Source organism: Oryzias latipes, chromosome 14 (assembly GCF_053564925.1).
Source record: "Oryzias latipes strain Hd-rR chromosome 14, Olatipes_Hd-rR_3.1".
Lineage (NCBI taxonomy): Eukaryota > Metazoa > Chordata > Actinopteri > Beloniformes > Adrianichthyidae > Oryzias > Oryzias latipes.
Genome location: NC_136250.1, coordinates 31144654 through 31160211, shown reverse-complemented (window position 1 = coordinate 31160211; position 15558 = coordinate 31144654). Strand labels below are relative to the sequence as shown.

General features: G+C 48.8%; 1 protein-coding gene across 12 annotated transcripts in view; it reads right to left on the bottom strand.

The window, feature by feature from the left end:
• Nucleotides 1–15558, bottom strand: part of sgcd (sarcoglycan, delta (dystrophin-associated glycoprotein)) — a 198129-nt gene that overhangs the window by 18310 nt on the left and 164261 nt on the right. For all 12 annotated transcript variants that reach the window (XM_078930898.1, XM_078930892.1, XM_078930893.1 and 9 more), the window contains 2 exons: nt 9174–9261; nt 8474–8593 (listed from right to left, as the gene is read on the bottom strand). In XM_078930898.1, the coding sequence (XP_078787024.1) occupies nt 8474–8593; nt 9174–9261 (208 nt within the window). The remainder of the gene's footprint in view (nt 1–8473; nt 8594–9173; nt 9262–15558) is intronic.

Genomic DNA, 15558 nt, shown 5'->3' with positions numbered 1-15558 from the left:
TGGCAGCAGAGAACACGGAGCCTCTTTGAGCAGCTCTACTCTGCACAAAACAACAGGCAGCTTGTTGTGTTGTTATCAGACATGAACTACTTAGTTTTTACTTGGGATGGATACCAAACAGAAACTCTGAGCCACGTTGCTGCCAGTAAGATAGAAAAACGAGGATTGATGTGCTTTTAGCGGCTCAGATAAGAACGAGTGAAGCACAGCAGCCTCGACGGCTAATAGGCTAATGCACTTAGCATCAGCTAAAATAGCTATCGGCAAAGCGGGCCAAAGTTCTGCAGAACCTCCCAGCAACAGATTCTAGTATGTGACCTGATGGACTTGATGGACCAGAGGGATGTGTCCAACGCTCTGAAAAAAGGCCGACATGGTGGCGATCAGCGTTACCAGTTTACTGAAAGAGAAAGCGTGGCTGCAACGCTGTAGAGCAGACTATCTAACAAAGCCTCTTTGTCACATTAAAGCAACTTTCCTTCATTTGATTGTTTCACTTTATTGTTTCTGGAAAGAATCCCCCCCCCCCCCCCCCCCCCCCCCCGTTTATTTTTGAAGCACCATTCAGGCGCCTGAACCGTTTAAAAGTACTGGAGAAGCTACATTAATGTTGAAAATAAACAGCATTTAGTTTCCCCAATAGAAACTTATTGGTTAAGGAACATTCATTCTTTGTTTTTTCTTACACTGAAATATATTTTGTTGTGGAAATCAGACAATGTTGACTGTTCGCTTTCTATATTTTTAGTTACCAAAATAAAAGCACTATGAGTTTGCTTTGGTAAACGCAACTTATATATGAGATACAGTTGCAGTGCTTAACATTGTGATCATTAAATAAACTGAATTTGACCTTTTTATTACAGTGGAAGATGTATTGAAATTAAGGTTGTTTTTTCAAAGTCAAATTTAAAAAAAAAGAAAGAAAGAAAACATGTTTCCGTAAAATATCGGGACACGCTATCGTATCGCCAGCCTCTTTCCAAACACACCCCTATCCATGAAGGGGCAGGTTATCCGCTGACCTCTCAGATGCTGACTCAGCTCTTCATGTCTGAGGTGACTCAGCACTTTGTGAGCAGCTCAGCTGCAGGGTCCTCCTCCTGTTGGAGCTCCTCCTCCTGTTGGAGCTCCGAAACGTTGAACGTGAAACAGCGAGGTCACGGATGAAGAACATCATCATCATCATCATCATCATCCATCATTTGAAAGTGAGACAAATGAAGGAGGTTTGTTCTTGAAACCCTGTTTCTGACAGAACAAAGTCACGTCTCTCAGCGTTTGATCCATCACGACAACAAAGACGTTCACATCATCATGTCTTTGACAAACGAGGATCTGAAAAAATGTTTGGTTCCGTCACAAAAGCTCTGATTCTTCCTCAGAACATTCCAGATCCCAGAACGTGTTTGGCTTCATTCAGGAAGTGAAGCGTCATTTAGCCAAACCTTCAGGTGTCCTTCATAAAGTTCTGGACCGGTCTAGTCCTGAGGGTTCAGTCAAGTTATTTACAATATTCCTCAAAGTCATGAATCTGTCTGTAAAACAGTCCCAAACCATTATACTCACACACCGTGCTTCAATTTGTGATAATGATTAAATAAAAAGCACAAAGAGTTTGAAATGAGGCGTGAGACTGGATGATGTCATGTTCTGTCAAACATAGAATCACGTCTCACATGGATGCTCCTCGTCATCCATCCTGTTTCCACGTCCTGCCGCTGACCTGCCCACGACCCTGAACCGTCACAGCAGCCATCTTAATGGATTCTTCATTTTCCTCTGAGCGCGCTCAGTTGACAAGAATGCGACGGTTGCTCCAACGACAGCACGTCCTCCACCCTCTCCAGATAACACCATAAAAGGCGGGCCGCCTGCGCCGGGGCAGGAGTAAATCCTGGAGGCAGTAACTGCAGAGTCTTTTATGGTCTTATTACAGTTTAACAGTGTCCACTCTGATGGAGATAAAAGCAGCTGGATGCTGTCGCCATGGAAACACGCAGAGACTGGGATTGTCTTCAGCATAGTTCTCATTTAAAGACTGAAAGACCTTCTAGCGGTTCTAACGGTTCAGGAACCTGGAGCGGGTCAGGCCTGGCACCGGGGCCGGAGCGGGTCAGGCCCAGCACCGGGGCCGGAGCGGGTCAGGGCCTTTTAGGCCAGTTTCTCTCCGAGTTTGGGTTCCAACAGACTCAGAAGGTTGGCTGGTCTAGGAGTTAAGATGCACCGCTGTGACTCTGTAGACTCGTCAGTTTTAGTAACTTCCACTAAAAGGAAACTAAAGCTAAATATTTTATTGCTATTTTTAAAAATGACAGAGCTGCACTGAAAACAATAAGAAGCTGCTTCAGGAATACAAAAGTTTATCTAAAATCTGAAAAAAATGGAAAAATCTGAATTCAGCAAAGAGTAAAAATTCTGTTTTTCTCATCAGAAAGTTCAGCTGAACTTTTCTGAACCTACACTGAACAGCTAATAAAAGCAAAATCTTTAAAAATTAATCCCCTCCTTGTTTAGAATTGAATATTTCATGTCCTCTTCAGCCGTCTCTTATTTTGAAATTCTGCATTATACACAGCATCTGTAAAGGAGTCGTGGTCGTTTCCCATCAGCTCAGAGGCTGAAATCCGTGTCATGCAGAACATGGAAGACGCTTTAAATCCACAACCATGAAAAGTTTGTGTCAACAAACGATGAAAAATGTATGTTTCAAACTCTAGAAAGGACTTTCTCCCACAATCAGCCTCTTTAGAGTCGGGATTGTCGCCTCTGGTTTCAGCAATGAAATCAAAGTGGTTCTGTGAGTCAAAGTGGGTCAGACGGTTCCTCTGAAAGTCCATTCCATTTGAAAGAACTTCCTACAGAAAACTTCTGTAGTAAAGATCTGGAGAATCGACTGAGCCTTTTGGATCTGAGGTGAAACGTCTTCAACTTTGAAAACCAAGTCCAGAGGACGACCTTTGACCTGGTATGATGGACTGGAGAGACGCAGGATTCTCTGATCTTCACCTGGACCTCAACATTCACACTGAAGTCTACCACTGATCCAAACACCCAGAACCACCCACCCAAATATGCAGAACCACCCACCCAAATATACAGAACCACCCACCCAAATACACAGAACCACCCACCCAAACATGCAGAACCACCCACCCAAATATACAGAACCACCCACCCAAACACGCAGAACCACCCACCCAAACACACAGAACCACCCGCCCAAATATACAGAACCACCCACCCAAATATACAGAACCACCCACTCAAACATGCAGAACCACCCACCCAAACACCCAGAACCACCCACCCAAAAACCCAGAACCACCCACCCAAAGACGCAGGACCACCCACCCAAACATGCAGAACCACCCACCCAAACACCCAGAACCACCCACCCAAACACGCAGAACCACCCACCCAAACACGCAGAACCACCCACCCAAATATACAGAACCACCCACCCAAACATGCAGAACCACCCACCCAAACACCCAGAACCACCCACCCAAATATACAGAACCACCCACCCAAACACGCAGAACCACCCACCCAAACACCCAGAACCACCCACCCAAACACACAGGACTACCCACCCAAACATGCAGAACCACCCACCCAAACACGCAGAACCACCCACCCAAACACCCAGAACCACCCACCCAAACACGCAGAACCACCCACCCAAATATACAGAACCACCCACCCAAACATGCAGAACCACCCACCCAAACATGCAGAACCACCCACCCAAACACGCAGAACCACCCACCCAAACACCCAGAACCACCCACCCAAACACACAGGACCACCCACCCAAACATGCAGAACCACCCACCCAAACACCCAGAACCACCCACCCAAACACCCAGAACCACCCACCCAAACACGCAGAACCACCCACCCAAATATACAGAACCACCCACCCAAACATGCAGAACCACCCACCCAAATATACAGAACCACCCACCCAAACACGCAGAACCACCCACCCAAACACGCAGAACCACCCACCCAAACACCCAGAACCACCCACCCAAATATACAGAACCACCCACCCAAACACCCAGAACCACCCACCCAAATATACAGAACCACCCACCCAAACACGCAGAACCACCCACCCAAACACCCAGAACCACCCACCCAAATATACAGAACCACCCACCCAAACATGCAGAACCACCCACCCAAATATACAGAACCACCCACCCAAACACGCAGGACCACCCACCCACACACCCAGAACCACCCACCCAAACACCCAGAACCACCCACCCAAACACGCAGAACCACCCACCCAAATATACAGAACCACCCACCCAAACATGCAGAACCACCCACCCAAATATACAGAACCACCCACCCAAACACGCAGAACCACCCACCCAAACACGCAGAACCACCCACCCAAACACCCAGAACCACCCACCCAAATATACAGAACCACCCACCCAAACACGCAGAACCACCCACCCAAACACCCAGAACCACCCACCCAAATATACAGAACCACCCACCCAAACACGCAGAACCACCCACCCAAACACCCAGAACCACCCACCCAAACACCCAGAACCACCCACCCAAATATACAGAACCACCCACCCAAACACGCAGAACCACCCACCCAAACACCCAGAACCACCCACCCAAATATACAGAACCACCCACCCAAACACGCAGAACCACCCACCCAAACACCCAGAACCACCCACCCAAATATACAGAACCACCCACCCAAACACGCAGAACCACCAATCCAAACACCCAGAACCACCCACCCAAACATGCAGAACCACCCACCCAAATATACAGAACCACCCACCCAAACATGCAGAACCACCCACTCAAACACCCAGAACCACCCGCCCAAACACCCAGAACCACCCACCCAAACACCCAGAACCACCCACCCAAACACCCAGAACCACCCGCCCAAACACCCAGAACCACCCGCCAAAACACCCAGAACCACCCAAACATGCAAAAACCATGTAGTTTAGAATTATGGTTTTTTGGCTCTTAAACATGTTATTTGTGATTCTGGAGGGTGGACACAATATAATAGAATAAAATAGTATAGAATAGTATAGGATAGTGTAGTATATCATAATGGGAGCCAGTTTAGCTCGTGCTGGTTTGCGGCGCCTTCCGTCCGTGAAACCAGGGTTCGCATCCGGGCTGCTCCCTGTTCCCTTCTCTGCTGCTGTGCCGGTCCCAAGCCCGGTTGGATTGAGAGGATTGCCTCAGGAAGGGCATCCGGCGTTAACATTGCCAAGTTAACCATGCGACTCGTCCTTGAAAGAGAGGTTGTTTCGCTGTGGCGACCCCTGAAGGGAAAAGCCGCAAGTGAAAGAAGTGTAGTATATCATAATGTAGTATATCATGATGTAGTATAGTGTAGTATTGTAAAGTAACTTTTCCTCTCAGCCAAATCAGGAATTTTCCAGCATTTCTGAAGCTGTTCTAGTGAGAGAAGCTTTGAGCTTCCAGGAAGGATGATGTTTGCAGAGGAAACATCTCCTCGTCACATGACCATCATTGATCCTCATTTGGAACAAACGGCCCCCCCACTCTGATGAGTTTTCTGCACTAAAAGCTTTTCTGATGAAGCTGATCACATCGTCTGATTTGCAGATATGAAATTATTCAAAGTGCGGCTACGGCTGCCTGTCGACGGCAGGGGGGGGGGCTGTTCTCCCAATTACTTCCCGTCTTCTCACCTCTGCTGGTCTCCCCCCTCTGCTGTCTGCAGAGCTTCATTGTCAGGCGCTGAACACCTTTCGAACCACACTTCAGAGTCAATGAGCCGTAATTGAAGGTAATGAAAGGACTTTGACTCTAATTACAACAAAAAGGGACAGAAAGCGATCAGGGGGGGCTATTTTCTTGGCCTTGCTTGATCAGTTTGGTAAGTTCTCATTTCGTTTTGGTGGAGGAGCGGAAGAAAAGCCAGACGAATACAAAACAACAGAAGGCGGGGAATTATCTGCCCCCGAGCACAGAGGGATTATGGGAGCTGAGGCTTCCACAGAGGACTTCCTGTTTCTGAGTTACCAACACATTAACCTTCAACTCTGACAAGCCCGCCGCTATTCCCATCCCAGCTGGATTATTTTCTCACCGAAAGCTTCATAATCACACGGAAGAGGCTGCAGAACGGAGCCAGCCTCACAGACACACGTGTGAAAAGACGCTGCAAAGCATCATGGGACAAATGGAGTGAAATGTGGCTGCTGACCACCCAGGAGTCGTTGGGATGAGCAGGCGTTTCTCCTCAGGAACAAACACTAACAGCTATTTTTTCATCATAATTTGATTCCAAACGGCTCAGTAAAAAACTAAAAGTCTCAACGGCTCAGAGACGTTTGTGCAGCTTTAGACTCCAGAGAACCACACAGAGATCCACCATCCAGCAGAACCATGACCCTCTGGCGGGACCAGAACCATGAGGTAGGATGGGGGGGCCATAGGTGCTGTGGTTGTGCAGAGATCTCAGGTGGATCCAGTTGTGGTTCCGATGATTGGAACAGGATGGGGTTGTTTCTTCAGCAGCAGAATCCCAGAACCAAAGAAGAAGAAAAGATTTGACGGATTCAGGATGTCTCAGTCTGAGACCTCCAGAACCGAGCTGCCAGAGGCGGTTCAGGTTCTGCAGAGCGTGTTCTGCTGGCGTTGTCATGGAGATGCATCCGTCACGCTGCGGCTCAGCAGCTCCTGATAATCCTGCTGTTCTCCTGGAGGAGCTGGTGCAGCGGCGGCACGTCGTCACAATCGCCGCTGAGACTCGCCATCGTCCTCTGCGCTCGGCTTTAATTGGCCCAACAGAGAAAATCCATGCGTCCGTTTGCAGTTCAGTCACATCCAGGTGGGAACAGCTGACGTCCACGTTCCTCTCATCTGCAGGGGGAGATCTGTCAATGAAAACCTTTTCTTTAGAGAGAAACTCAACAAAACGCAAATGAGTTCTGGTGGGTCTCTTTGTAACGTCCGCCACTCCTGACAGTCTGGTGGGACGGGTGGAACTCTGATCGGGTCGTTTGCTGAAACGGCTGAGTTGGGTTTTGGTGAGCAGGTGAGAGAATCTGCTGGCATGAAACAGAAACCCTTCATCATCAGGTCACGCACTGATGGAGGCTGAAGGTCCTGAAGCTGCAGAGGAGCCCCATACTCTGACACTCCCACCTCCATGTTTGGCCTGGAGATACGTGTCCTGTCAGAGATCATGAACTCTGGCGGCTCAGGAGACCAGAGGAGCGTCTCTGTGAGGAGCAGTTTACTCCTGCAGATGCTGGAGGGGCTTCAGACGCTCCTCAGCCCTCCTTCCTCGTCTCCTGTCCTCCTCCTGCGCCGAGGCGTCTGACAGTAATGAAGTCTGACTCAGCGAGGCTGCAGAAGGTGTGAGGGGAAGCAGACGAGGGGGAAGGGCTCACACCGAGGGCTGTGGTCCAGCGTCTCACACCAGCAGCACCCTCATCCGAACACTGGGAGGAGGAGGTGATGGGACACTGAGTCTGGAGGAAAAATGTGATGAAAAGAAAAAAGTGAAGATCCTGGATCATAATTGTTGTCACTGCAGGGTGTTGGAGCCCCCCCTCAATGGTCTTAGGAAAGAGGGATGAACCATCGTTCGACGGTTCAGGGAGGCGGATGAAGGTCTGTCCGTCATGTTTGGCCCTTTCTGCCTTCAGAGGATCCAGCTTCCTTCATCTGATCCTTATCTCCATCCATCAGACGAAACCTTCACACCTGCCTGTTGTTTCCTCACAGTTCATAAAAAGCAGCGTCCCGTTCTGCCGGCGTCGGCGCGGTTCCGATGGAAGCAGATAACAGCCGGAACATTTCCTGTAGATGCGGTCAGAGTCTCTGCTTTTATGAGGGCTGACGCTGATGAAACCCCTTCACTGAGACGGAAAGCCCCCCAGCCCTGAGATATGAGGAGAAGTCTGAGCAGAAAACAAACCACAGGAAGGCACCGATGGAGCATGGAATCATGGGAAATGGCTGCTCTCACCTCCAGTGCAGTTACAATGAAGGGGATTTTCCTCTGCTCCATTCCTACCAACACGGAGGCCCAGCGTCCCATGAGCCATGACCTGCAGGAGCAGTCATGGGGGGTCCTGGCCCCCTGTTTTCTGTCAGAATCCCAGAATGTACCACACCTGTGAAGCCCCGCCCCCCCCTGACAGACACAGACGCTGTGAGAAATGAAAGCTGGAATCATTTCCCATCACTCCATGGGAGCCTCTCTGTTGCAGCTCGAATTACATGCAGATGCTTTGTTTGTGTCCATGTTTCCCCGGGAACTCATTTCACTGTGGCTCCGCCCCCCGCCCCACAGGAAATCAGGGGCAGCGGGCGCTCTGCACGAGCCACAAACTCCCCTTCATCACTTCAGACTCCTCTCCTCATCAGGAGGCGCCCTGGTGCAGAGGTGAACAGCTAAAGCAGGAATCTGGGTCAGACTCACCCGTCACCCGGAGCCGCTCCGCCCCCACCACCACCTCCTGCTCATCGGCGGAGAAGAGGAGGTTCCCGGAGGTGGACTTGACTTCAAACATGCGGCCCTGTGCTCTGAATCCACTGGATCCTGCAGACATGCAGCAGAGGAGAAACGTTCAGCCGCAGCGACTCAGGGGGAGGAAACCCCGCCTCCAACTGAAGGACCATCAAGGTCCAACGTTAAAACGCTCTTTTGGAACATCTCCCGGGTTTTTAGGCTGGTTTCCTGATTAAACGTTAACGAGCTTCATTATGACAGAACATTCAAATGTATGGAGAATTCACAGAAAGATCTACTGTCAGAAATGGAACAATAATCTGAGACTTATTGTCTGCAGATCTTCTCCTTCAGTTTAGACCAAAGACTGTGGAGCCTTCGGGGTTTTTGCAGAGTTTCTCCTGCTGGATTCTCTGAAATGAACCTTATGTTTTAGTATTTAACCTACGTTTCCTGTCTTCAGTGATCAAACATAAATCAAGGCCAGATGAGGGATTTTTTACTTCCGTTCATTCTCCTTAAGAAAACGGAGCTGGGACAGCGTTTCCGGGCTGGTTCTGAAGGTTCTACAGAACCTTTGGTTTCTGCTCAGACCATCACCGTTTTGGGACTAAAGAGTCCAGAACAAACATTCACTGAGGTGCAGCGCTCTGGAAGATGAAGGTCTCACCTGTGACGAGCTGCGTGAGCAGCTGCTTGTTGCCGTTGACGACGTTGACTGAGATGTTTCTGGATGACTGCAGGAAGAGTGGGCGGCCCTGCAGAGACATCAGGCAGGTGAAACTGTTAAGACCCTTTCAAGGAGGGGGGAGTGAAGGTCTGACTGCTTCCTGTGGATCAGCTGAACCTCGCTGGAGGTCATGGACGCCTTTGGGTCATGAGGAAGGTTCTGTGTTCACCTGCATGTCCGTCCTCCTAACTAGACCCTCTGTGTTTTAGCTGCTGACTGGAAACCTCCTTTTGCTTCAAATGATGGTAACAGTACCAGACAGCAGAGGCCTCACCCTGCAGAACACATGAACACGCTAAAGAATAGTCTGTTCTTCTGAGAGGAAGTCACGTATGAAGGAGCAGAGTCACCTACAGCCACTAAGCCACTGGACTTTCAAAATAAAGGCTGATGCGTGGATTCCTACAGGTGACCCGGTGATCTCCTGGCTTCTGTTGGCCGCACGCTTCTAACCTGTGAAGGAACCGAACAGGTTCTGCAGCACCGGCGTGCAGCCGCTCTGGGTCTAAAGCAGGGGTCGGGAACCTATGGCTCGCGAAGCCATATATGGCTCTTTTGATGGTCACATGTGGCTCGCAGACAAATCTTTAATTATACTTTTTTCATTACACCAGTCCTTCTGGGGCGCGATGCGATGCCAGAGGTCACTTTACTAATATCTATTATTTCACAGAGTTTGTAGCAGCCGGAAACCTGTGAATTGCCGAGCCTAAAACTGCGCTCCCGTCTCTGAGAAAGAGCGCGCAGTAGCGGAGACGGGATGTTAGAGGAAGAAAGCAGAGGGTGGGGGGTTGTGGGGACCGGCAGCAGGTGAATCGCGCAGGGATTGTAAAAACGTAAAACCCGCTGCCCGTCACTCACTGCAGCGTGTGAGTGTGTGTTTGACTCCAGGTCTGTCTCACATCTACAGAACATTCAGACCTACGATCACGTTTAAAGTCTCAACGCCTGCGTGAAGCAGAAACTCACCACGTATCAACCAGACTAGACCATCAGCAAAACCACCACAAGAAATACTCATCATTTATCAGCAACAGCATAACAATGTTATTAAAAAGAATCCACAGACTTATTGTACTTTAAAAATGTTGAAATTAAATCAAATGCACACATTCATTTGTATATTTAGTTTTAAACATATCGTTGCTTACTGACTTGGACTGGGTGGCTGTTTGGGTCGCCTTAAAAGTTCTGGGGCCTCATTTATAAACGTTGTGTACGCACAAAAGAAGGCGTACGCCACTCTCTACGCAATAGTTGAGATTTATAAAAGCAAACTTGAGGGGAAAATGTGCGGTCCTTCACGCTCTGACCCAGGCGTACGCACAAAAACGGGTGAAATGAGAAACGGCGACACCGTCGACAGATGGAAGAAACACGTGAAAGTGAAAATGACAATACTGCCTCTCAGAAATAACATGAAGACTTCACAAAGCAAGTCTGACAATTAACAGCTACACCAACACCCGTTTGATCGATCAGCAGTGAAACAAATAAAAAAAATCAAACGAAAATTACAACAGAAATTCAAATGAACACTTATTTGGAAAAAGAAAAGTGAAATATGTTCTGCATTATTGGCATGTAGTGCAATTCATCCTCATAAATAATATAAATAATATAGTTAACAGAACGAAATAATGTACAAAACTGATATTCCCGTCAATGTGTCCGTCTGGCGGAGCAGATATAGGTGCAATCAGACAGACACAGATGGATAGATAGAGAGAGACGCACTAATTGTCCACTGGGGAAAGTTGTTTACATAGTAAAACATTTCTTCATAAGCTACAGAATTATGGTATTCATACATATGCCTTTAGTTTGTTTTATTTTTGATAAAACAATGTATGGCGTATGTCTCAACCATTCAGAAAGCAACAAGAAATTACATTTGCTGATCAATTTCCCATTTCCACGTGGATTATTACCGACATCTGTAGCTTGTCAGATGCAATTAAATGGATGGAAATAAAATGCCCCATCACAATGCGTAATGACGCACAATGGCTGATCTTAGAAGATGTGGCAAATGGAAGAATTCAGAGTGAACGCATCTTTAGACAGCAAGAAGACTTGCTGGCAAAAGAGGACGAGTGGCTTATGAGCCGGTTCTGACTTCCTCCAGCCGTCCTGTTGGACCTCTGCGGGCTTTTGGGCCCGGCGTTACAGAGGAGCACTCGGAGGAACCACGCGTCACCTGGTGCATCTGCCCCCCCCATGGAGCGCTGTAGCCGTTTGCCGCTCACGTGCCTTTTTGGCATTAGTAATGCCCACACTGTGCCCTCCAAACAACACTTTTCTCCTCTTTTCCAACTCGCCAACAATAACTTCTACTTCACATTGAGTGAAGTTACGTTTTTTTCATTTCCTCTCTGTGTTTGCCATGATTTAGCAAGCCATGAATATTCATTTGTGGGCGTTTCACGGACTATTTATGGGCAACTATGGGCGTGTCATGAAGCCGCAAAAGCTGCGCTGCATTTAGAATCGGTTGTGATTTATTAAGGGAAAGATGCGTAGGATGTGCGTGCGCACGGTTTTATAAATCCGAATATTTCTGTGCGTACGCACGTCCTATGTTTCATCCGTACGCCACTTCTGACGCAAATCCTACGCAAAGCTTTATAAATGAGGCCCCTGGAGTTCATTAAACGCATCAAGCAGAGATCTGATTGGCCCTCAGTTCTGTCGCTCAGCCTGTTGTTAGGTAATTTAGACCAATGGGGTTCAGCTATGGACCAAATAAGGGAGATGGGAGGGCTGGAGCGGGAGGGGGGAATATAAAGTTGGTAGAAGCGCTCTCGTCTCGGCGGGAGAGATTCAGGATTTGCTGAATTAATTGTACGGCGTTTGTTGCGGTCTGCAATAACAAGAACCAAGAAACTTAAATGAGGTTAAGTCTCCGTGTCTCAGTGTGGGAAAGGGACACCACATTAATGTATGGCTCTATCGAAATTACAATTAAAAATATGTGGAGTTGATGGCTCTCTCGGCCAAAAAGGTTCCCGACCCCTGGTCTAAAGGAAGCACAGGTATGGACGTCTCAGGCGAGGCTTTCTGTCTGAAAGTTTGACCTTTTCTGAACCGACGGTTCAGTCCAGCGACGCCTCGTTGGTGTTTCTGGACGGAACCGTCCTGTAAGGTTTTTCAGATGACTTCCAAGTCCCCAGATGACACAGATGGAAACGCCGTCAGGGCTCCAGATCAGCACGAGCTAAACACAACATGCTGTACACATGCATGTGGGCGGCCGTGGTGCAGCGGTAGGGCGGTCGACCCATGATCGTGAGGTTGCAGGTTCGATTCCCGCCTTGCACGCCCATGAGTCAAAGTGTCCTTGGGCAAGACACTGCACCCCACCTTGCCTCTGGTGGTAGGCAGGCGCCTGTGTTTGGCAGCGGAGCCGCCACCAGTGTGTGAATGTGTGAGACTGTGTGTGTGACTGTAAAGCGCTTTGTCCTTGTAGGAAGAAAAGTGCTATAAAAGTATACACCATTTACCATTTATGTATGACTGAGCGTTTGGATACTAGAGCAGGTAACTGCAGGAAGACGGCCATAAGCCCCGCAGGTTCCTCTTGATAATCTGCTTTCCCAGAATACCTTGCACCAATCTGTAATGCTGACCACGACGCACCGTGTGCTTCCTGTGCTGGACTCATCTTCATGCCTCAGTCAAACTGTTAATTAGAGATAGCAGCACCCCCATTATGCAGCACTCTCTCACCCGGGGGGGGGCAGATTGGGGCATATATTAAGGAGAACATTATGGGCCTTTCAAACATCCTGGAGTTCCAGCAGTAAACAATCTGGAGGACCTGATACTGCTTTGAATGTAGGAGAGGTAGACGGGAATCGAACACCAGGGGAACTCACGGACCCTGTTCCACCACAGAGAGAGTACAGAGGGGTCAGACGCTGTACCACAGGGGGACTCGTCCCACCAGAGAGGGTCCAGAGAGGGTCCAGAGGGGTCAGACGCTGTACCACAAACGGTCTGATCCAACCGATCAGCAGGTCGTTCATTCAAAGCAAATGTTCTGGAGATCCGGTTCTTTAACTGTCATCCCTAAGAGTTCCTTAAGAAGTCTCCAGCTTGTTCAGAACGCAGCAGCTAGATTGTTAGCTGGAACCAGCAGAAGAGATCACATCACTCCTGTGTTGGTTTCACTTCACTGGATCCCAGTTGATTCTAGAATCAAGTTCAAGATCCTCCTGTTAACCTATAAGGCCTTACATGGAATGGCCCCGTCCTATATTAAGGACCTCATAGTCCCTTACCATCCAATCAGAACACTTCACTCACTAAATGCAGGACTGCTTGTGGTTCCTAGAATTAGTAAAAGTACGGTTGGAGGTAGAGCGTTTAGCCACCAAGCCCCTGTCTTATGGAATAAACTCCCAGCTCATGTAAGAGAGGCCGACTCAGTTTCTACATTCAAAGTTAGACTGAAAACATTCCTCTTTGGACAGGATTATTGTCAGACTAGTTAGTATTCAGAGATTATTTAACTTAATGTTAAGGAAGTTTGGGGGAATAATTAATTATATTAATATATTATTATATTAATTAATATATTAATATATAATTAAGGTTAAGTGTTTTCCTCCATGGGGGGGCCGGACAGTAAAGGTTAACTGTATTCCTCCATGGGGGGGCCGGACAGTAAAGGTTAACTGTATTCCTCCATGGGGGGCTGGACAGTAAAGGTTAACTGTATTCCTCCATGGGGGGGCCGGACAGTAAAGGTTAAGTGTTTTCCTCCATGGGGGGGCCGGACAGTAAAGGTTAACTGTATTCCTCCATGGGGGGCTGGACAGTAAAGGTTAACTGTATTCCTCCATGGGGGGGCCGGACAGTAAAGGTTAAGTGTTTTCCTCCATGGGGGGGCCGGACAGTAAAGGTTAAGTGTTTTCCTCCATGGGGGGGCCGGACAGTAAAGGTTAACTGTATTCCTCCATGGGGGGGCCGGACAGTAAAGGTTAACTGTATTCCTCCATGGGGGGCTGGACAGTAAAGGTTAACTGTATTCCTCCATGGGGGGGCCGGACAGTAAAGGTTAAGTGTTTTCCTCCATGGGGGGGCCGGACAGTAAAGGTTAACTGTATTCCTCCATGGGGGGCTGGACAGTAAAGGTTAACTGTATTCCTCCATGGGGGGGCCGGACAGTAAAGGTTAAGTGTTTTCCTCCATGGGGGGGCCGGACAGTAAAGGTTAAGTGTTTTCCTCCATGGGGGGGCCGGACAGTAAAGGTTAACTGTATTCCTCCATGGGGGGGCCGGACAGTAAAGGTTAACTGTATTCCTCCATGGGGGGCTGGACAGTAAAGGTTAACTGTATTCCTCCATGGGGGGGCCGGACAGTAAAGGTTAAGTGTTTTCCTCCATGGGGGGGCCGGACAGTAAAGGTTAACTGTATTCCTCCATGGGGGGCTGGACAGTAAAGGTTAACTGTATTCCTCCATGGGGGGGCCGGACAGTAAAGGTTAAGTGTTTTCCTCCATGGGGGGGCCGGACAGTAAAGGTTAAGTGTTTTCTTCCATGGGGGCCCGGACAGTAAAGGTTAACTGTATTCCTCCATGGGGGGCTGGACAGTAAAGGTTAACTGTATTCCTCCATGGGGGGGCCGGACAGTAAAGGTTAAGTGTTTTCCTCCATGGGGGGGCCGGACAGTAAAGGTTAACTGTATTCCTCCATGGGGGCTGGACAGTAAAGGTTTACTGTATTCCTCCATGGGGGGGCCGGACAGTAAAGGTTAACTGTATTCCTCCATGGGGGGGCCGGACAGTAAAGGTTAAGTGTTTTCCTCCATGGGGGGGCCGGACAGTAAAGGTTAAGTGTTTTCCTCCATGGGGGGGCCGGACAGTAAAGGTTAACTGTATTCCTCCATGGGGGGGCCGGACAGTAAAGGTTAACTGTATTCCTCCATGGGGGGCTGGACAGTAAAGGTTAACTGTATTCCTCCATGGGGGGGCCGGACAGTAAAGGTTAAGTGTTTTCCTCCATGGGGGGGCCGGACAGTAAAGGTTAACTGTATTCCTCCATGGGGGGCTGGACAGTAAAGGTTAACTGTATTCCTCCATGGGGGGGCCGGACAGTAAAGGTTAAGTGTTTTCCTCCATGGGGGGGCCGGACAGTAAAGGTTAAGTGTTTTCTTCCATGGGGGCCCGGACAGTAAAGGTTAACTGTATTCCTCCATGGGGGGCTGGACAGTAAAGGTTAACTGTATTCCTCCATGGGGGGGCCGGACAGTAAAGGTTAAGTGTTTTCCTCCATGGGGGGGCCGGACAGTAAAGGTTAACTGTATTCCTCCATGGGGGCTG